Here is a 22,188-nt window from a genome sequence, read left to right as displayed (position 1 = left end):
GGGAGCCTGCTTCCCCCTCTCTCTCTGCCTGCCTCTCTGCCTACTTGTGCTCTCTCTCTCTCTGTCAAATAAATAAATAAATAAAATCTTCTAAAAAAAATAATGTAAATCATAGAAATACATATGGATTTGACCTCAAAACATAAAGATTTGAATTTGATGAAAACAACCACAGACAACTTGACAGATTGGTGACCCGCTGAGCAGACTTTCCATGGGCTGCCCTCAACAAAAGATTGATCCCTGACACAGGGAACATCAGGGCATGAAGACCAGTGTAGGACACACACCAAAGACATAAATAAATTATACGAACATGCAATCCACAGGATGGGGGAACCAAAAAAGTGGGTAAGCACAGGAAGAGCTACTGAACACTGAACTTCCACTTAAGAATGGTTTACACCCACCAGGGTTTTACAGATAGAGAACTGAATAACCATCCAGATCCCCTCAAAGTAGCTTTCCTAAATTGCGGGTGGAAATTTAAATGGCCCATCTTTCTAGAGAGCTATTCAGAAGTGTTACGATCTCAAGGATGCAAATTCAGGCTGAGTGTGTGACTCTGCCCCAGGGTGGGATCTCCCTGTGGCTCAGAGAGGGACACAACGGAGAAGGAACTGTGCGGGTGGGGGGGGGGGGCAGGACTCCGTGGCCTCTGGGGCGTGCAGAGAGGAAGGCGTGCCAGGCAGGGCAAAGGAATGCAAATCAGTGCCTCCGGAGGTGTAGAGCTCAGTGGGGCTGGTGGGGGGAGAGGGAGCCAATGGCGAGATGACAGGGGTGCCTGCAGAAGAGCTCAGGGGTGCCAGAAGGAGACAGAATTCATGCACAAGTATCTGTGGGTCTGTAGTGATACCAGATGCAGTGGAGAGGAGAGAAGAAGGTGAAGAAACAGGGCACGTCTCCAAATGCAGCAACAGCAGGAGAAAGCCCACTGTCCACGATGTCTTGAAAGAAAAACAAAACAAAACCAAAAAACCTGAGGCTTTTGTGGGACAGACTCTCCTTTAGGACTACAGAGAAAAATGACTTTCTTTTTTTCTTTTTTCTTTACGATTTCATTTATTTATTTGAGAGGGAGAGCAAGAGAGAGCACCAGTAGGGGAGGCCAGGACTCATTCCCAGGACCCTGGGATCATGACCTGAGCCGAAGGCAGATGCTTAACCCACTGAGCCTCCCAGGAACCCCCCAAAAATGATTTTCTGAAAATGAACAGCCCTCTGCATTCTTTTTATTCCTTGGGTGTATTTATGTGTTTATTGATTTAAAAACATGTTAACTAATCTGGAATTAAAACAAAAAAATAAACTTAAACTTAGTAAATAAATAACTTAAATAAATTTAATAAATTCAATAATAAATTTAATTAAAAAATAATAAAATAATAAATATCAGGGTCATGAGTTGGATATTATAATAAATAATAAATTTAATAAATAAATAACTTAAATAAATAAAATAAACTTTAAAAACTTAATAAGAATAAATAAAAATAAAAAGCACAAATTTTCAAACACCCCTTCCTGAGCCAGTTCTTACACCAGCCATCAGAGCATGGAGCTGGCACAGCTTCTTCACTTTTGGAAGTGCACACCCATGCACACAAATGGCAAGTTTTAATGATGGATGCTGAGAAGCATAAGATCAAATTAAATGCTGCAACTAGGAATCTAGACCTTATTTAGGGGTCAGGGAAGCCATGCAGGGGGAAGAAGTGTTTGTTTTTCCTCACAGATAGAACAGATGTCACCAGGGTGAAAGGGGGATCAGCAAAGCAGAAGGGCATCCCAGGAAGAAAAAAAACGGCTTGTGCAAAGGCTCTGTGGCAGAAAAATCTTTGCAGCAGAGGTACCTAGAGGCTAGGAGAAGAGGGGAGTGAGCATGACCCCAGTGAGCTCAGACATAAGAGCAAGGATTGCAGACTTGAACTCGGATGACGGTGAGCAAAGCAAGACTCACCGAAGGGTCTGGAGCCTGCACTGGTGACACCTGAGGCCCTCGCACAGCAGCAGCACCCCAGGGTCCCCCAGGTCATTCAGGCTTAGATCCAGCTCCATCAGGCTCTGGTTCACACTGAGGGTGGAGGCAAGGTCCTCACAGGCAGCTGCAGTGAGATGGCAAATCTTCAACCTGCCAGAAACCCAATTCAACACAGATCAGGGAGTGTTCTCCACACAGCACTGATTTTATCCTCCCTACCCCCAATTGTAATGGTTTTCAAACAAATAACTCATTTTTTCTTAAATAGGCAGAAGCTTTTTGAATAGAAGTTTCTCCATGGAAAATAAACGCAGATGAAAAATAAAATAAAATAAATAAAATAAAATAAAATAAAATCAGATGAAAAGATGCCCAGCACCACTCATCATTCGGAAAATGCAAATCAAGACCACCCTGAGGGGACCTGGGTGGCTCAGTGGTTTAAGCCGCTGCCTTGGGTTCAGGTCATGATCTCAGAGTCCTGGGATCGAGTCCCGCATCGGGCTCTCTGCTCAGCAGAGAGTCTGCTTCCCTCTCTCTCTCTCTGCCTGCCTCTCCATCTACTTGTGATTTCTCTCTGTCAAATAAATAAATAAAAAATCTTTAAAAAAAAAAAAAAAAGACCACCCTGAGATTCCATGTCACATCCATTAGGAGAGCTATTATTAAAAAATAATAATAAAGTTTTTTAAGAATTAAAAAAAAAATCCTGAAAATCACAAGCGTTGGCAAGGACATGAAGAAACTGCAAACTTTACGCACTGTCGGTAAGAGTGGATAATGGTATGGTGGCTGTGGAAAACAATATGACAGCTCCATGAAAAATTAAAGAAACCATAGGATCCATCCATTCCACTTCTCCGTTACATAGCCCGAAGAATTAGAAATAAGGGCTCCAAGAGATATTTGTACTCCAGTGTTTACACCATTATTCAAAATAGCCAAAAGATAGAAGCAACCCAAGTGTCCGTCAGTGGAGAAATTGAATGGGTAGACTGTGGTGTATCCATGCAATGAGAGGTCACTCAGCTGTGAGGAGGAAGGAACCTCAAACACACAAACACATGCTACAATGTGGATGAACCTTGAAAAGATACTAAGTAACATACGCCAGTCATACACACACACACACACACACACACACACACACACACACTTTGTGATTCTACGTATATGAGGTACCTACAGTAGTCAAGTTTGTAAAGACAGAAAGTAGAATGGAGGTTATCAGGTGCCGGGGGAGGGAGACAGGGAGTCTGTGTTGAATGGACACTCTTAATTTTGCAAGAACTGTATGCCTCAAAATGGTGAGATGGTGGGGGCGCCTGGCCGCTCAGCTGGTAGAGCACGGGACTCTTGATCTCTGGTTCATGAGTTTGAGCATCCCATGTTGGGCGCAGAGACTACTTTTAAAAAAAAACTAAGATGGTCATTTTATGACATGTGTATTTTATTTTATTTATTCATTTGTGTGTGTGTGTGTGCAATGCATTTTCTTGGCTGAAATAACCAAGAAGACACAGAACAACATTTCCGTGCCCATCGTGTGTGATTCCTCAACCTCTCTTGGATGTGACACCATAAATTTGTAGTCACGTGTCCGGGGTTCAGTTAGAACCACCTTCACTGATAGAAATATAGAGCAGGGAAACACTATTGTCCCTCAAAGATGTCCTCTGTTGACATTTAGCATAGTGTCTGCCCATATATAGAAAGGAAAGACAGGGACAGAGTCCTGATTTTACCACGTGAGTCCCTGGATTCAGCCGTGCTGGAAACCAGTATTTCCCTCCGGGCTTCTTGGTCACAGAGGCCAACAAATTCACTTTTATCGTCAAACACATTGAGATGGGGTGTCTGTCGCTGGCGACCACAAGCGTTTTGGGAGAGGTTCTTTATTTTAAGGGGCTTTATGATGCTTGCCACTGATGCTTGCAACTGATGCTACTATCCTCTTGATGTTTATTTATTTATGTTTTATTCTGGTAAAATATACATCACATGACATGCCTGGCTGGCTTATTCAGTAGAGCATGTGATTCTTGATGGGGAAGGGTGGTTCTTGAATTTGAGCCCCACATTGAGCACAAAGCTTACTTTTAAAAAGTATATACATAAATAAAGATAAAACATAACATTTACCTGTCTAACCTTTTCTTTTTATTTAGGAATCTCTGTGCCCAACCCAACGTGGGGCTTGAACACACGTCCCCGAGATCAAAAGTCACACCCTCTTCCAACTGAACCAGCCCCCGTTTTAACCATTTTTAAGTGTACAACTCAGTGGCTCTAAGTACGCTGCAGGGCTGTGCGGCCATCACCACCATCCACGCTCAGAACTTTGTGTGGTCCCAAACAGACTCTGCATGACTCCCCATTCCTGCCTGCCCCAGTCCCATGGCAACCACGGTCCTACTTTCTGTCTAAATTGGACTCTTCTAGGGCCATCGTAAATGGAACCATATTATCTTTGTCCTTCTGTCATTGATTGACATTTCACTCAACACCACTCCAGTTTCATCCACGTTGGGGCACGTGTTAGAATTTCACCCTTTTCTCTTTCTTTCTTTTTTTTTTTTTAAGATTTTATTTATTTATTTGACAGAGAGAGATCACAAGCAGGCAGAGAGGCAGGCAGAGAGAGAGAGGAAGAAGCAGGCTCCCTGCTGAGCAGAAAGCCCGAAGCGGGACTCGATCCCAGGACCCTGAGATCATGACCTGAGCTGAAGGCAGCGGCTTAACCCACTGAGCCACCCAGGCACCCTCCCCTTCTTTCTTTCTAAGATAGAATAATTTCCCGTCGTGGGGCTGTGCCATATTTTGTTTGCCCGTGAACCTATGGATGAACATTTGGCTGTTTCCACCTTTGGGCTCTTGCGAATAAGGCTGCTACAAACACAGGTGTACAAGTCGGATGCATTTTTATAACATCCCTCCATACGAGGAGACTTGCATCTTTTTAATCTTTTATTTTTTTTAAGATTTTATTTATTTATTTGAGAGAGTGTGCAGAGGAAGAGGGAGAAACAGACTCCCTCTGCTGAGTGAGGACCCCGGGATCATGACCTGAGCCAAAGGCAGATGCTTAATGACTGAACCACCCACACACCCCAGGAGACTTGCATTTAAGTCGCCCCAGGAAGAACTCACCACAGGATCCGCAGCCGACATATGGGGTGCTTCAAGCCTTGACATAAGAACCTCAGACCCAAATCCTCCAGCGCGTTTCCCGTCAGGTCCAGCTCCAGCAGATGCTGGTTGATGCTGAGCACAGATGCGATCTCCTGGCAAGCCCCAGCCTCCAGCTGACACTTCCTCAATCTAGGGAAGAAAGAGACGGTGAAGAGGGTGCCATCCTGCTGTCCTCTATCCTGCCCACTCATCCCTGGGCCCTCGAATCACCCGACACGAACCCACACACGTGTCACTACAGCTCACAGATGAACAAGACTTCATCATTTCCAGCAGGGAGCATCTGGTCCCATGAGGCAGGGGGTAAGTGAGGACCCTCCAGGGAAGGCAATGGCAGTGAGGCCGGAGCGCACCATAGCTCAGGGCGAGGTCCCTAGAGCTCAAGACGTGGGAGTGTCCGTCTCTGCGGCTCACTAGCCCTGCACCCGCAAGCAAGCGCGTGTCATGTTTCTGGGAGCTACCCCTGTGTCTGAGGCTCACTGCCTCTACGGAAAGGACAATAATCACACCTGCTTCACAAGACTGTTGCAAGGACTGCGTACTTGACTAAAGGGACAGGGCACACAGCAGGGGCATACTTGACTAAAGGAACAGAGCACACAGCAAGTGCTCGGACAGTGAGCTACTGTTGATTAAAACCACCCCGGGGAGGGGGGAACGTCTAACTCAGGTTTGACACGCTATGCACAGTTAGGAAAGGCTCTCTGGGTCATCTGAGATGGTGCTCGGAGGCTGAGTAGGCATTCACGGTCAGGAACAGGACGAGACACGTGGCAGGAGATGGTAGAAAACACACGTGCTGGTTTCTGCCCCACCACCCTCTGTTCCCAACACAGGGCTCCTGAAATCCCTGCATTTCCTATGTGACAAGAATGCCAGGAGAGTCTCTGGTTCTAATAGGTGGGCCACATGGGATGGGCACCAGAGAGACTGCGCCAGGATGAGAGGCAGGCAATGTGCAGCCCTGCCCCCCACCCTCCTTCAGAGGGGGGAGGGGCCGGGAATGGAGTTAATGATCTTTGGGCCACAAGGGGAAGGCTCCATAAACCCATAACACCCTCCACCCCACACCCCCACACCCCCACCCCCCACCCAGAGCACACAGCTCTGAGGTTCCAAGCTGGTGAACACGTCCACGCTGGGAGGGTGACGTGCCCCAGCTCTGTGGGGCAGGAGCTCCCGCTCTGGGACCCTCCCAGACCTCACCCCATGGGGTCCTCCTCTGGCTGATGACCTGCTTCCTTCGCCATATCCTTTATAAACCCATAAACCTAAGTGTTTCCCTGGGTTCTCTGAGCTGCTCTAGGAGAGTAATCAAAGCCAAGGCAGTTGAGAAGCCAGGTGACCACAGGGACTTGTAACTGATCTGAAGCTTGGGTGGGGGGACCTAGCCGTCACCTCCTGGCAGATGGTGGCAGAATGGTCTTGAATTGTAAAGGAACTGTAGGGCGCCCCACTGCGGTGCAGAGTTACTTGCTGTGGGAAACCCCACACATTTGTGACCAGAAGTGTAGGGAGTGAAGCCAGCCCCCCGCCCCCGGGAATGCTGGGGGGCTTGTTTAGGGCAGTGGCCTTGCAGTGAGAGGGGCTGAGACTCACTGGATCACCTGCAGCCTGCACCTGGGATGCCGGAGCCCTTCGCAGAGCAGCCTCACGCCCGGCAGCCCCAGACCATTGCAACTGAGGTCCATCCTCGTGAGAGTCCGGCTGGCCATCAGGGTGGCCGCGAGGTCCTGGCAGGCAGAGCTGGCCACGCAGCACCTCTTCAGGCTGGGGGGTAGGGGGTGGGGAGGAGGGGAGAAGGGCCATGTCACCACGGTGGTGATTCTGCCCCTTGTCCTTTGTGTCTCCCCTTGCTTTGGTCTATACCTATTCCTCCCTCCTTTTTTTCTTTTAAAGATTTTATTTATGTATTTGACAGAGAGAGACACAGCAAGAGAGGGAACACAGCAGGGGGAGTTGGAGAGGGAGAAGCAGGCTTCCCGCCGAGCAGGGAGCCCGACAGACAAAGGGCTCAATCCCAGGACCCTGGAATTATGATCTGAGCTGAAGGCATACACAACCGACTGAGCCACCCAAGTGCCCCCTATTTCCCCTTTATCTAAAATAAAAGAAAGGAGATCAGGGGGCACCAGGGGCCAGGGGAGAGAGGGAATTGGAGAGTGCCTGCTAAGGACTAGGGTGTTTGTTTGCCCTGTGGGGAAAATTGCCTGGAGTTCATGCTGACGTTGGCACAGTGCATACACTGAAGAAAAAACACCACTGACGGGCGCCTGGGTGGATCAGTGGGTTAAGCAGCTGCCTTCCACTCAGGTCATGATGCCAGCATCCTGGGATGGGTCCTGCATCGAGCTCCCTGTTCAGCAGGAAGCCTGCTTCTCACTCTCTCTGTCTCTGCCTGTCACTCTGTCTGCTTGTGCTCTCTCTCTCTCTCTGACAAATGAATAAATAAAATCTTTAAAATATAAAAAAAGAAAAGAAAAAGCACCACTGAGCTTTCCAGCATGTCAACAATACGTCAATAAAAGAATAAATAAAAATAAATAAATAAATAAAAGCAACAAGAATAACGTAAGATGTCGCAAGGCACCCACCCGCCTGTGGAAGTTTGCCCATCACCGCGTCTGTCCCTGAGCCGCAGGAAAGTAAGTCTGATGGCATTGACTCGAATGAGTTGGTGACATATATAACGGAAGCTCTTGGCGTGGTTCCTTGCACTTGGCACAGGTTAAAGAACGTACAGTTTTATTTATTATTATGTCTTGGGATCCGGCCCATGTCCTGCTCACAAAATGGTAGCTTGCTTTTCTGGGCTCCGATCTCTGTGTCTGCCCTTCAGGACGCTCCCCACAGGGGCAGGGCTGTGCTCTGGGTCAGAATCCACATACTCCTGGTTCCCTCAAGCGGCTGTCATCTAACTTCTGGAAGCCAAGCCTCAATAATGCCACGTTTGGTAACAGCATGGCAGAATATACATAACGTAAAATTGACCACCTTCACTTGTTTTGTTGTTGTTGTTGTGTTTTTTTGTTGCATTTTTTTTTTTTTTTTAAGTAATCGCTGCCCCCAGTGTGGGGCTGGGACTCAGGAACCCAAGGTTAAGAGTCCCCTGCTCTTCTCACGGGGTGAGCCACGCGCCCCTGGCACCAGCCTGCTTTAATTACTATGGCTTTGTGCACTCTGCTTTGAAATCAGGCAGCGTGATTGGAGGTAAGAAGCCTGGAAAGGAGGAGATACAATAAGAGAAGCGGGAGGTAATGATGGTGGGCTTTCTGCTGACTGCTTCCGGTAGGCATGGGCTGAGTCGTGTACCCCTACATTAATTCGTACACTGAGATCCTATCCCCTGTATCTCGGGGTGTGCCTGTTTTTGGAAATTAGGTCTTTAAAGAAGTAATTAAAATGAGGTCACTACTGTGACTGTGACTTACAAAAAGAGGAAAGGACAAAGATAACGCAGGTGTGAAAGCACAATGAGGAGATGACTGAGGGGAAAGCAGCCCCGCCCACACGGGATCCGGAGCCGAGCGGCCCCGCCCACACCTGGATGCGAACTTGAGGAAATGAATTTCTGTTGTTTAAGCCCCCAGTGTGCCGTGCTTCGTGCGGTCCGTGAGAGCGAGCACCACCGTGGGTCTTCCTGACGCAGCCCCCCTGCCCCGCGGAGACGGGGTGCAGGCCCGCCCCGACTCACCTCAGGTTCTGAAGTTTGCAGCCTGGGTGTCTGAGCCCCTGACACAGGAGCCTGACGCCCCGGCTGCCCAGCGCGTTGCGGGACAAAACCAGCTCGGTCAGGTTGGGCTTGGTGCTCAGAGCGGCGGCGAGCTGTTTGCTGTAGGCCTCGGGCAGCAGGTTCTTCTCAGCTCTGCAAGGAGGGACACAGGACAAAGCCGCGTTGTGCCCGACGCTGCGCAACAACTGCGTGCGGACTGTGTCACCTCGGGCTTGAGGAAGCATCTGTCATCTTTCTTACTTTTACAAAATGGGCTCCACGCCCCACTCAGGGCTTGAACCCCCAACCCTGAGATCAAGAGTGCCACACTCTACCAATAGAGCCCAGCAGCCCCCCACTCCTGCGTGTACTTTAAATATCCCACTGAAATCATTCTTATTAGTTTTCAAGAGCATTAGCAGCCAGCTCAGGGCAGAAAATGTTGGGGCTTTGATTCTTGTAGATTTAACACCAGGGAGCCCTTCTCTACCCTCTCCCCCACCCCTCCCCCGCCAGCAGCAGCAGCCCCCCGCCTCCAGCCTGCCAGAAACAGGAACCCCGACAGCCTCCTGGTGCTCTGCTCACGTTCCAGAAACACCGATGAACCTGGTGGCGTTCTGCAGTCCCTCCCTTTCTTCCCAGCTAACGAATGTACAACGCTCTCCCTGAAGATCCAGAGCCGGAAGTACGAGCCTGTGGCCTGGGAGCTGAATTCCTCCAATAATTTCTCAATCAGGAGGCCTCACACAAAACAGGGGTTTCTACACTTTCTTGAAAAACCAAGCCCGGCTGCAAAGGGACCTCGTGAGCAGGAGGCAGCCACCGGGTCCCAGAGAGCTGGGTGCATTATGACCTTGTTCCACCAAACCTGAATACGCCAGGTGGCCGCCTGCCGGTGGTATCTGATTCTGATCTCCCCAAGCATGGCCGCTTGAAACAGCACAGTCGGCTGTCTTCTGGTTCTGGAGGTCAGAAATCGGAACGGGGTCTCCCGGGGCGGGCGTCAGGACAGACTGTCTTCCTTCCAAAGGCCTCGCATCTCTTGGCAGGTGTCTCTCCTGGCTTCCCACGTCAAGATCCTGAATTTAATCACACCTGCCAAGTCCCTTTTAACCTGGGAGGTGACATACTCACCGATTCCAGGATTAGGGCGCAGGTGTCTTTGGGGGTGGGGGAATTATTCTGCTCCCCCCTCCCCCACTCTGGCTTCGGCAAGCATTTGCATTTGTGGTTCCCGCTTTCAAGAGATTAGAAAGTGTATATATTGATTTCTGCCCCTGGTTCCTGGCACAGACCCCCTAAAACCTTAGTGATTTCCTAAGTTGTAAGAGCACTAGGGCCCATCTCTTGTTCCAGCACGTGGTCTCTGACCCCATCCCTGACCCAGGGCTCCTAAGTCCTTTGGACTCTCTGGGGAACAGGAGAATCTTTTGCTCTCCTGAGGAGACTCAGGGTGAGCCTCTGGGTGGGACTGGTGGCCAGAAAGACCGGGCTATAATTAGAAGCTCTGCATTTTCTGGGGAATTTTGGGAGATACTGCAGTTTGGAATCTCTAAAGTCTTATGACAGTCCCTTCCTCTGAATCAGCCTGGGATGGAGAATGGGCTGACTCACCGCACAGGGCATGACATGCTGCCCGTGAGGCCTCCTGATTTGCTTCCAGTTATATGGTCTGTCTTAGAACCCATGTTTAGGGTCTTTCTTCTTTTAAGTAAACCTCTGTGCCCAGTGCGGGGCTCAAGCTCATGACCCCAAGATCAAGAGTCACATGTTCTACTGACTGAGCCAGGCACACCCCTCATTTCAGAGATCTTTTATTTTATTTTTACAGATTTTATTTATTTAATTTTTTTAAAGATTGTATTTATTTATTTGACAGGAGACAGTGAGAGAGGGAACACAAGCAGGAGGAGAGAGAGAAGAGGAAGCAGGCTTCCCGCTGAGCAGGGAGCCCCATGGGGGGCTCGATCCCCGGACCCTGGGATCATGGCCTGAACTGAAATCCAGAGTCAGATGCTTAAACTCACTGAGCCAGGTGGGTGCCCCTAAATTTCAGAGATCCTTTAGTGTAGCTCTCTCTGTAATGACAAGATAAAGCTGATTCGAAATTCAGCCTGATGTGCCCTCAGATGGCCTTTCAGTTCTTCACAAGTTGATTGTTTTTATCAGAGTGTATGAGAGCTTCCTGCTCTGGTGTAGGCTCCCAGGCACACGTGAAAATTCAATAAACCGTGTCTGCTTTTCCCCAGTGAATCTGTCATATGTCAGTTTGATTCTTAGCCCCAGCCAGGGACCCAAAGAGGGAAGAAGTGAATTTCCCTCCCCTACAGCTCCAAGACAGACCTGATCAAACACATCAGTCCATTAGCGTCCCCCATACTTCTGCCTTCCCCCAGTTAACCTCCAGAGAAACTCAGTGTCCCTTTCCTTTGTCTTGCCACTTCTCTAAAAATGTATTGCACTTTTTTTTTAAAAAGATTTTATTTATTTATTTGAGACAGAGACAGAGAGAGTGCAAGAGCCTGTGAGCAGGGAGGAGAGGCAGAGGGAGAAGGAGAAGCAGGCTCCCCACTGAGCAGGGAGCCTGAGCTGGGCTCCAGGATCATGACCTGAGCTGAAGACAGACACTTAACCCACTGAGCCACCCAGGTGCCCCTAAAAATGTCCTGATCTTGTGTTAGGATGCTATAAAATTCCAGGTTCTAACAGCCTTTTGAGTTCCTCATCTCTGGGGACTCCCGAGTGTTCAGTGAGAACAACCAATAAACTTCCTTTTTTTATGCTCAGTGTGGAGCTTGAACTCATGACCCTGGGATCAAAAGTTACATGCTCTACTGACTACACCAGCCAGGCACCCCAGAACAAATAAACATCTAAAAACGTCTTTGTTCTTCTCTGTTACTCTGTATGTTGGCTATTTAATTTACAGGCCTCCATGCCAGACCTAAGAGGGTAGAAGGGAAAAGGATGATTTTCCTCTTCTATTTTAGTGACATTCAACTCTATGCATCTACGATTACTCCTTGCCAAAAAGCCAAAAGAATCCTCTGAGCTTCCTTCCTCCATCCCCTCCTCAAGCCCCCCAGCCCTCCAAATCACTGTCTCTTACACCACTTTGTTGTATTTTTTTTATAACGGTTCTCTCTATCTGAAACTACCCAAATGATCTTTTTTTTTTTTTTTTTTTTTTTTTTGCTTGTTTGCCTGTTCATTTGTTTACTGTTCATTGTCTCTCTCCCTTCCCATTAGGATGTCTGGGCTTGCAGGGGCACTGCTGGCCTACTCCACTGTCTGCACTTTGCAGAAAAGCACCCTTGATGGTATTTGTCGAGTGGATATGCTCTCCTTGACCGGGGCCCCAAATGAGTCCAAATGGGTACTGTTTAGAGCAAGACACTAACCTGGACACTGCTGACACTTGGGGCCAGACCATCCTCTGTGGTGGGGGGGCCATTCTGGGGACTCTGGCCTGCCCCCCAAATGCCACAGCAACCCCCATCTCCTCTGTGATGACCCACATTTCTGCAGATTTTGCCAAGTATCTCCTGGAGTGGCAGCCATGTCAACCCCAGGTGAGGACACAGACGTGGTTGAAAGCAAGAACTTGGAGAGTGAACCCCACCGAGTACTTACGACTGTGCCGGTGGCATCTGGGGTCCCGACGCCCATCTCCCCCCATCGTCCTCATCCGTGCTGTAGGCGGCCCCGTGCAAACGCAGCACCAGGGCATTCCTGCAGCTCTTCACGCAAAAAGAGGCGATCAAGTGCTCCATCCTGGTGGCCATGTTGCTGACCACCACCACCTGGAAGGGGCTCAGCGCCTGCTGGATGAAATCCTCCTCCTGGATCTCGTAGAGGCAGCTGAAGAGCTCCAGGGAGCCCTGCTGCAAAGTGGAGCCCTCGCTCTGAGCTTTCCTTTGGATCCACCGCAACAGCTCTGCCTTGACGTGAGGCGAGACCGTCCAGCAAAGGCTCTTCTCCACATAGCTTCTCGTCTCCTCGTTCAGGAGTCCAAACAGGAAGCGGACGGTGAGGGCCAAGAAGCTCCGTTCTGAAAACCCGTACTCCGCGAGCAGCCTGGCCACTGTCAGCTCGGGGCCGGCCCCTGCCTCCCCGGGATCCAGGAGGTAGTACATGGCAGCGAAGAATTCCTGGAAACTCAGGTGGATGAAGCTGTAGAACTTTTCGCAGTTGATATCCTTCTGGAAGATGTTCATGTTGAGGAAGGAAGACACGTCGGCCCCATCGAGGCCGTGCTTCCGGAGGTCCCGCTCCTCAAACAGGATTTTCTGATTCCAGAGGCCGTCGGCCGCCAAGGAGCACAGCCCTCTCTGGTTGGGGGGGGGCTGGAGGGTGGGGCTCCCAGGCTTGGGCTGCATCAGACTCAGGAGGTAAAGCATGTACACTGCGGTCGTGGTCCTGGACGTCTGTCTTAGTAGCCCCCCATCCTCCAGCTGCTGCTTGAGGCAGGTGCAAACGACCCAGCACACCATGGGGACAAAGCACAGAGTGAAGAGGGGCTCGCTGTCCCTCACGAAACGGAAGACTTGGGCAGCCTGCTCTGTGTTGTGGAAGTACTTGTAGAAGTACTCCTTCCTCTCTGCCTCTGAGAAGCCCAGGATCTCCACATGCCTGGGGTGCTCCAGCCAGCGCTGCAGTTTCTCCAAAGCCGTGGGCCTGGTGGTGATGAGCACCGACAGCTCGGGCAGCAGCTTCTTCCGAATCAGGCTGCAAAGGAGAAGCTCTGTGGGCCGCTTCTCCTCCCAGCAGAGGCACCAGGGGCCCCGAGGGTCGTGGAAAGAGGGTTTTAGCTCATCAAAGCCATCAATGATGAACAAGAGGCGCTCAGGGACTCGGACAAGCTCCCGAAGGGGCACGCTGGGCTCAGGCCAGCAGCTGGAGATGAGGTCTTGGGCGCTCTGCTCTGCGGTGCTCTGGTTCATCTCCCTGCAGTTGATATAGAAGACGTAATCAAACCTGTCCTGGAAGAGCCTTCCGTCGGCCCAGTCCAGCATCACCTTGTGGGCGAGCATGGACTTGCCCATCCCTGCTGCTCCCTGCAGGACCACGGTGCGCGGTGGCTCCGGGCGCTCTTCGTCGGGCTCGAAGAGGGTCTCCAACTGGATGAAGCTGGTCTGGTGTCCCACGGTTCTCGCTTGTCCCCAGCTTGTGTCCAAAAGCTTCTGCTGGGCCCACATGGGATTTGAGTGTTCCTTCACCAGGAGGAGGCGGGTGTACCTGTGGCTGAGGTTGACGCATTCTCCTAGGCGTGCATTGCGGTCTTCCATCAGCCGGAACTTCCTGCGCACATAGTCCCTGTAGGTTTCCTGGGGATCTAACGGGGAGGAAGGAGGGGTCCGTGGAAGACTCATCAGCAACCGTTGACCGACTCATGACTTAAAGCAAACCACGATCTAGTGCCTACTTGTTCTAAAGTATCCACGGGAGAGTTTTCTGGATGGAGCCTGGGAACCATGGTACTACTCTAAAAAGATCTCCCCTGTTCTTGGGAAGTGGAGACACTAACATGGGAACTGTCTTTAGCCAACAGTATTCATTCTATCCTTGCTACTCAATGGTCCACGCCCAGGAGCTGACGGAAGGCCACGAGGGCACCTAAAGGACATCTTAATCTCAGCCACCGGTTCCCTGGGGTCCTCCTGGTGAAGAGACACTGAAATCCCCTGTGGGCTCACAAGGAGAGGGTGGGAAATGGGAACGTGAGCCCCAGTCCCCACCTGAATGCATCAGAAACTGCATTCCTAACAAGACCGCTGCATAATCTATAGGCACGTTTAAGTCTGAGAAGGCAGTGCTGCCAAGTTTTCTGTGCCCGCTTAAAAAAAAAAAAAAAAAAAAGCCAGATACGTCATCTGCACCAGAGAACTTATCCCTCCCATAAGTCCCATGCTTGAAGTCTCTTTGGGAAATCGACTTGGCATAGAAGTGAATGCCTAATCTAGAACAAGAGTGCTCAGCAGGGTGACTGTGTCCTCCCTAGGGGATTTCTGGCAAGGTCTGGAGATATTTGGGGCCGCAGCAACTGGGGGATGGGCGGGTGGGGGCGGGCTACTATGGTCTAGTGGGCGGAGGCCAGGGAGGCTGTTCAAAATCCTGTAGTGCCCAGGACACCCCACAATAAAGAATTATCCAGCCCAAACTGCCCGGGTGCCACGGTGGGGGAACCGTGAACCAGACTAAAATGCATACTGTCTTACCTGGATGTCACCAGAGGCTCATACTATCTGCCCAGAGGAAGGTGAATGAAAGATCACAATGTGATCCCAGAACTCTCTCAAAAGGAATGCATGTTCTCTTTTCTATTCAATTGTAGTAAAATATACATCATCTAAAATTTAGCATTTTAACCATTTTTTAAGTGTTTGACAGACTCAGTGACATTACACTGCATTCACGAAGTTGTGCAATCATCACCCCTATCCATTTCCGGGACTTTTCCGTCATGCTCAACAGAAACCCCTGTGTGTATGAAACACTAACTCCTCATTCCTCCCCCCACCCCAGCCCCTAGCGGCCACCGTTCCACTTTCGGTTTCATGAACGGGACTACTTTAGGCTCCTCATATGAGTGAAATCACACAGGATCTGCCTTTTTGTGTTGGCTCTTTTGACTTGGCCTAATGCTGTAGCAAGTATCAGAATTTCATTCCTTTTTAAGTCTATTATTCCATTGTATACAAACAGAATACATTGTATACATGTGGAATACATATAAATACACCATATTTCGTTTATCTATTTATCTGTTGATAAAGTTATTTCATTAGCTCTCTTAATGTGTATTAATAAATATTGGGGTGCCTGGGTGGCTAAGTTGGTTAAAGCCTCTGCCTTCGTCTCAGGTTGTGCTCTCGGGGTCCTGGGATCGAGTCCTGCATTGGGCTCTTTGCTCGGCAGGGAGCCTGCTTCCCCCTCTTTCTCTGCCTGCCTCTTTGCCTACTTGTGATCTTTGTCTGTCAGATAAATAAATAAAATATTTTTTTAAAAATTAACACTTCTAGGCTCATAAATACACCCATTGTCCTTCCCTTTTTGTCAACTGTGATTCTATTTCAATCAAACAAAGATAACTGTGACAGTAATGTTTGAATTTTGCAAAATTCTTTGTCTTTTCCTGAGAAAGTATTCCTATTTTGAGACACAGAACATTAGGAAAATAGAAATGCTTAAAATAAGAATGAGAACAAAGAGGGAGTTACGATATCTAGGCCCTGTGCTATGCCCCGTGCCTTCAGGTGCCTTGAACAGTGTCCAGAATCATTGGCGCTATTGTTGACATTGGCGCTGCCTGTCCTGCAGCCCACACTCACTTCTTCCTTGTCAATAGTCCTGACTCTATTAAGGTAATGGGTGCCGGTCCCTTGATTCCAGGAATGCTGTCCCTTCATGAGCCCCAGAGGAGGAACGTTGACACAACCAGTCCTGAGCAACCTCATTCCCTGTTGCCAGTGGCTGGTCTGGGAATGGGCCCCAGTCCCTACTAAGAGGGTATATGGGGATGACCACTAGGAAGGGGGAAGCATGTTAAATAGATGTTTTCCTGAAGGAAGCGATACTCTGTCGAGGAAGAGAGCCTTCTGTCTCTCTTTTCTCCCTAGCTTGGAATTCACTTACATGGTTTGGCTGCCATCTTGTAACTGTGAAATAACAAGAATCAGGACAAGTGAACCAGCAAGAAGTTGGGGCTTTGACAGTGTTGTTGATCTACTACATCAACTCTGCAACCATCCCACCCAAGATTTTTTGTTATATGCAAACACTAATTTTACACGTCCTTTTTTTTTTTTTTTTTTTTTTTGGTCTGATGGACTCTGGTGGATAGTCTGATGCGTGTGGCCTTGCGCATTCTACGAGATACGTGGCTGACAGCTCACCTCTTGTTGGAGCTCCAGGAAAGACTTCGAGAGAACACGCTGACTGGCTTCCCAGTGAGGATGGACCACCAGGTGCAGTATCTGGAAGAGACATTTTAGGAGGTCAGCTAGCATTTACCATGAACACCTGAAACCAACATAACTTGTATGTCAATTTAAAAAATAGTAGTTACCCTCTCTGCCTACTTGTGATCTCTGTTGTCAAATAAATAAATAAAATCTTTAAAAAAAAAGGGGGGGGTGCCTGGGTGACTCAGTGGGTTAAAGCCTCTGCCTTTGGGTCGGGTCGTGATCTCGGAGTCCTGGGATCGAGCCCCACATCTGGCTCTCTGCTTAGCAGGGAGCCTGCTTCCTCCTCTCTCTGCCTGCCTCTCTGCCTACTTGTGATCTCTGTCTGTCAAATAAATAAATAAAATCTTTAAAAAAAAATTAAAAAATAATAGTTACCATTACATCAAGCTGTGCATATAACTCCACCTATAACTCCGCCCACCCCCCCACCCCCACCACCGCTGCAAATGTTTAGCAGTCTCCTCACATATGCACCGCTGTTGAAAGCACTCATGCTTCATAACCTGCTCTCCTTTCTGGGGGCCCATCATGGTGATTGGCACCTCCATCCATCCAAGAATTCCCCCAGGCAGGAAGGTGTGGATCAGCTTGGATTCCCTCCCTCTCCTTCCATCCTTGGCCGTGTCTCATCCAGCCACCCGTCCATCCACGCACCCACCCACCCATCTATCCATCCAACCAATACACATACATTGGCCACCAGCGTTATCCAGGCAAATTTTGCTAGCACTGGATACACAGTAATAAACAAGGGCTCTGCTCCGTGGACCTTACATTCTAGTGATGTGGGGAGCTGAGCACATAAAAAAGAAATATTTCACAGGTGCCTGGGTGACTCTGTCAGTTAAGTGTCTGACTTTGGCTCAGGTCATGATCTAGGGGTCCTGGGATCCAGACCCATGTCCCCTGCTCCAGGCTCAATGGGCTCAGTGGGGAGACTGCTTCTCCCTCTCCTTCTGCCCCTCCCCTGCTCATGCTGAGTCTCTTTCTCACATAAGTGAATAAAATATTTAAAATAAGATAGATTAAATTAAATAAACACTTTATGATAACTCCAGATAATGATGAAGTTTTACTTAAAATTGAAGAAGGGTACACAACAGAGTGATTAAAAGTAGAGTTTGAATTTGGGTTGCCGGGAAAGGCTTTTCTGGGGATGTATTGTAAAATCAGAGATTACAAGAGCTTCCTGGGCATCTCTGAGCTCTACAGTACCCTGAAATGTGAGCCTAAGTGTGCATTCCGGTGCTCCCACCAGGTATGGCCCCCTCTAGTGGGACAGGCTCCCCAGCTGCCTAGTTTTCCCTGTAAAAGTAGACCAGCTGCCCCCCACCTCATCCCCGTCTCCTAGACCTTACTCCACCTCACCTGGTCCTCATTCTTAAAGGTTCCAGTTCCCTGCTGGCCAGTGAAATCAAGCAAGTCAATCTCATCCTTTTTCCAGGAATCACAAAGCCCCCATGCTCCTGGGTCTACAAAGCCTGCCCCCTACAGCCCCTGCAGATTCACTGTGTTCTGAAAGCAACCCTGGGAGACCGGCACCGGACCTGGGGTTTCCTCCCCTGGGCTGAGCGCGTGCTACTGCTGTCAGTCTCATCTCTCCTGTGTTTGGTGTCATGTGCACAGCCATCTAAAGCCATTTAGGGTGGGATATCCCTCCTTCATCAGTGGGGTGAATGAGGAGTAAGCAGAACAGAGTATAAGACACTTAATCCAAGATCTGAATGACAAGGGGCCAGATACGTGAGTAAAGGTGTTCTCTTTTTTTTTTTTTAATTTTAAAAAGATTTTTATTTATTTATTTGACAGAGAGAGATCACAAGTAGGCAGAGCAGCAGACAGAGAGGGGGAAGCAGGCTCCCTGCTGAGTAGAGAGTCAATGTGGGGCTCGATCCCAGGACCCTGAGATCATGACCTGAGCTGAAGGCAGAGGCTTAACCCACTGAGTGACGCAGGCACCCCAAGCAAAGGTGTTCTAAGCAAAAAACCAAACATACAAAAAACAAAAAACAAAAAACAAACCAAAAACCACAACAAGTATAAAGGTCCTGTGGACACAGGAGAGGAATAAAGTTGGAGTGGAATGAGTTTCAGAGTAAGTACTGGGTGGGTTTGGAGAGAGGGGCTCAGCTAGATCTTGTGCGAGCAAGTTTGAAGAGTTTGGATTACATTCTATTCACAACAGGCAGCCTTTGGAGAATTCAAAACGAGAGAGGGGAATGATCTAATCAATGGTTGTACAGATTATTGTGCCTGTAAGGAAGCAGCTGGGGGAACTAGGGGAGGGGTGAGTGTGGGAGGGGGTGGGAATCAAAGCACACCTAGGGGCCCTTACCCAAGTGCAAGGTGGGTTACCCACTGGGTGGCAGCAGAGGGAGGCCTTGGAGCTGCAAGTCCTGGGATTTGCCCAAGACTGGATGTGTGAGGTTTTGGGAAACTAGGACTAAGGTAACAGCAGTTGAAGCTAATCGCAAAGGATCACACGCATTAGGACAGCTGCTTTAAACAAACACAACAGTGGGGTTCCCCAGCTGGCTCAGCCAGTGGAGCGCGAGACTCCTGATCTCAGGGTAATGAGTTCAGGCCCCACAGAGGGCATACAGATTACTTTCTTTAAAAATAAAAAAAAAAAAAAAAAAAGAAGACACAAAAACTTAGAGATAACAGGTGTTGGTGGGGATGTGGGAAAATTAGAACCTTTGTGCTCCCTGGTGAGAACATAAAATGGGGCAGCCCCAATGGAAAACAATGCGTTCCTTAAAATATTAAAACGAATTACTATTTGATCTAGCAATGTCACTTCTGAGTACATACTTAGAAGAGTTGAAAGCAGAGGCTTGAGGAGCTAGTTGTAGCCCCATGTTAACAACCGCGGTATTTACAATAAGAAAAAGGGAATAGCAGCTCCGGTGCTCATCAAGAGATGAATGAATTAAAATGAAATGTGTGTGTGTGTGTATGTATATTCCACAGTGGAATATTATTCAGCCTTTAAGAGAAAGGAAACTCTGACACCTGCTACGACATGGATGAGTCTTGAAAACATTAGGCTTGGCGCACCTGGGTGGCACCTGTCTTCGGCTCAGGTCATGATCCCAGAGTCCTGGGATTGAGCCCCGCATCCGGCTCCCTGCTCAGTGGGCAGCCCGTTTCTCCCTCTGCCTGCCACTCCCGCTACTTGTTCTCTCTCTCTCTCAAATGAATAAATATAATCTTTAATAATAAAAAAAAAAGACAACATTTTAGCCACCAAAAGACATTCTATGATTCCACATCTATGACATATCTTGAAAAGTCCAAAACTATTCATTTATAATAGTTTTGTTATGTGTATTTTACCACAATTAAAGAAAAAAGTCATCAGTGAATATTACAGCTGACAAAGACATCAGAGAGGTCCATCTCAGCATTTTCTGAAGCGTGCCATGAACACCACCCACATCCAAATGCAGATTCCTGGTGCCCCAAACCTGCTGGTCTTGGATGCTCCCTTCCCAGCAGGGCGTCTGGACCATCCCCAAGCATGCCTAACATTCGAGAACCACTGAACTGCTCCAGTCCCTTCTGTCTTACTGATGAGGCAACAGAGGCCCGGAGATACACTGGTTCTCCAGCACCACACAGCTGAAAAAAAGAAAAATGAGCTTCAGACCACACAGCTGCCCTTCCACCCACGTGTTGAAGGGTGCTGGCCAAAGTGATGCTGGGGAGAGGTTTAGGTATAATGGGAGAAGGAAGGGGGCATGCAATATTTGTACATTATTTGAATCTCCTATAAGAAGTATGTGGAACTTCTAGAAGTCCAACAATTATATGAGATCATAAATGAGTCCATTTATCCTTTTTTCTTTATTGCGGAGAGGGCTTTGACTTTCATAGGTGTCCTTGAGGCAAGATGGAATGCCATCTCACACTCCCGCAGTCCAAGGCCTCTGCAGTGTTCTCCCGGGATGGAGACAAGGAGAGTAGGCGCCACGTGAGACCGTATCTGAGGGGGCCTCACCCGCTCGAGTCTGCTGCTACATTTCAGTGAATTACAAGCCAGTGGGCATCCCGCTGGGAACTCCAGATCAGCCCTTCTGGGAGTATTTACACGACCCAGAGTAGCAAATACTACAAACCAGGGTCTCTGTTTTCTTATGCACGCCCCCTCCAACAGCAGCTGGCAGGCGCAGCACATCACCTGAAACACTCTGCATGGTTTATCCCAGGAACTCTCACCTGGGGCACACCGTGTTTTTCTGAGCCTCAGTTTCCTCACCTCTGTAACAGGGGGGATCATAATCATCTCTCTCACACAGCACTTAAAGCACCGAGCGCAGGGGCCCCTGGGGGACTCAGTGGGTTAAGCCTCTGCTTTCGGCTGGGGTCATGATCCCAGGGTCCTGGGATGGAGCCCTTAATCGGGCTCTCTGCTCAGCGGGGAGCCTGCTTCCTCCTCTCTCTCTCTGCCTGCCTCTCTGCCTACTTGTGATTTCTCTCTGTCAAATAAATAAATAACATCTTAAAAAAAAAAAAAAAAAAGCACCCAGAGGGTCCTTGTGCACCGTGGACGCCGTGTTAGAGGAGGGAGTGCATGGGAGCAGCCCTGGGAGTATCTCATAGGGCGGGAGATACAGGAAGAGAAATCGGGGCGCTGCAGAAGTCAGACAGGTTGAGCACAAGGGGCAGGCCCAGGTAGGAAAGAACTCGCACACCACGTAGTGCCTCCATGGTTCTGATGGCGAAGCAGGGATGTTCCGGGCAGAGCGAGGGCGTTGGGGGCAGAATGCAGTGCAAACAAGGCCAAGGGCAGAAGCGGGACCTGGGTCTCATGCGCACCGAGATGGTCGCCAGGGAAAGGGCCCCCGGCGGCGGGTTGCGACCTCCTTACCCCTCACCAGGTCCTCTCTCAGTCCTCTCTCCCACAGGTCCCGCCGGCTGATGCGCTGAAAGAGGCCCAGCGCCAGCGGCCAGGCGGCATCCGGCCCGTAGTGCGCCACCAGCAGCTGCGCGGTGTCTAGGGGCCCCGCTGTCTCCAGCCGCCCCCAGGGGATCCTGCCCGCCTCTGCCTCCGTGCCCAGGTACAGCTTGAATTTCTTCAGCTCCACGGACTCCAGCTCTTCCAGGTAGGCCGAGAGGCGACAGAGGCCGTGGCTGACCGGGGCTCGGGGCATGGGAAGTGTCGTGAACCTCGGAGGGCAGAAGCCGGAGGCCTGCGCGTATGGGCGCACGCTGAGAGATGCCAGCATGCCCTCCTTCTGCCTCCGCAGAGCCGGGGCGGGGGGGGGGGGGGGAGTCCTAGGGTTGAAATAGAGCTTCCTCCCCTCACAGGTGACGCCTGCCCAGGGCCAGGA

The 22,188-nt window shown here is 49.5% G+C and overlaps 1 protein-coding gene across 3 annotated transcripts in view; it reads right to left on the bottom strand.

The window, feature by feature from the left end:
• Positions 1–22,188, bottom strand: part of NLRP12 (NLR family pyrin domain containing 12) — a 30,342-nt gene extending 8,154 nt beyond the window's left edge. Inside the window, exons 1-7 of one of the 3 annotated variants that reach the window (XM_082709939.1) lie at positions 21,726–22,188; positions 16,781–16,861; positions 12,519–14,220; positions 8,868–9,038; positions 6,773–6,943; positions 5,132–5,302; positions 1,961–2,131 (exon numbers count right to left, since the gene is read on the bottom strand). In XM_082709939.1, the coding sequence (XP_082566065.1) occupies positions 1,961–2,131; positions 5,132–5,302; positions 6,773–6,943; positions 8,868–9,038; positions 12,519–14,220; positions 16,781–16,861; positions 21,726–22,083 (2,825 nt within the window). In that variant the 5' untranslated portion in view covers positions 22,084–22,188. Of the gene's footprint in view, positions 1–1,960; positions 2,132–5,131; positions 5,303–6,772; positions 6,944–8,867; positions 9,039–12,518; positions 14,221–16,780; positions 16,862–21,725 lie in introns of those variants that run through there. The other 2 variants (XM_082709941.1, XM_082709940.1) reach the window with 2 other exon arrangements.

The sequence above is a fragment of the Mustela nivalis genome (genome assembly GCF_964662115.1).
Source record: "Mustela nivalis genome assembly, chromosome: 18".
Taxonomy (NCBI): domain Eukaryota; kingdom Metazoa; phylum Chordata; class Mammalia; order Carnivora; family Mustelidae; genus Mustela; species Mustela nivalis.
Note: the sequence above shows the minus strand (reverse complement) of the source record. Positions and strands in the feature narration are given on the sequence as shown.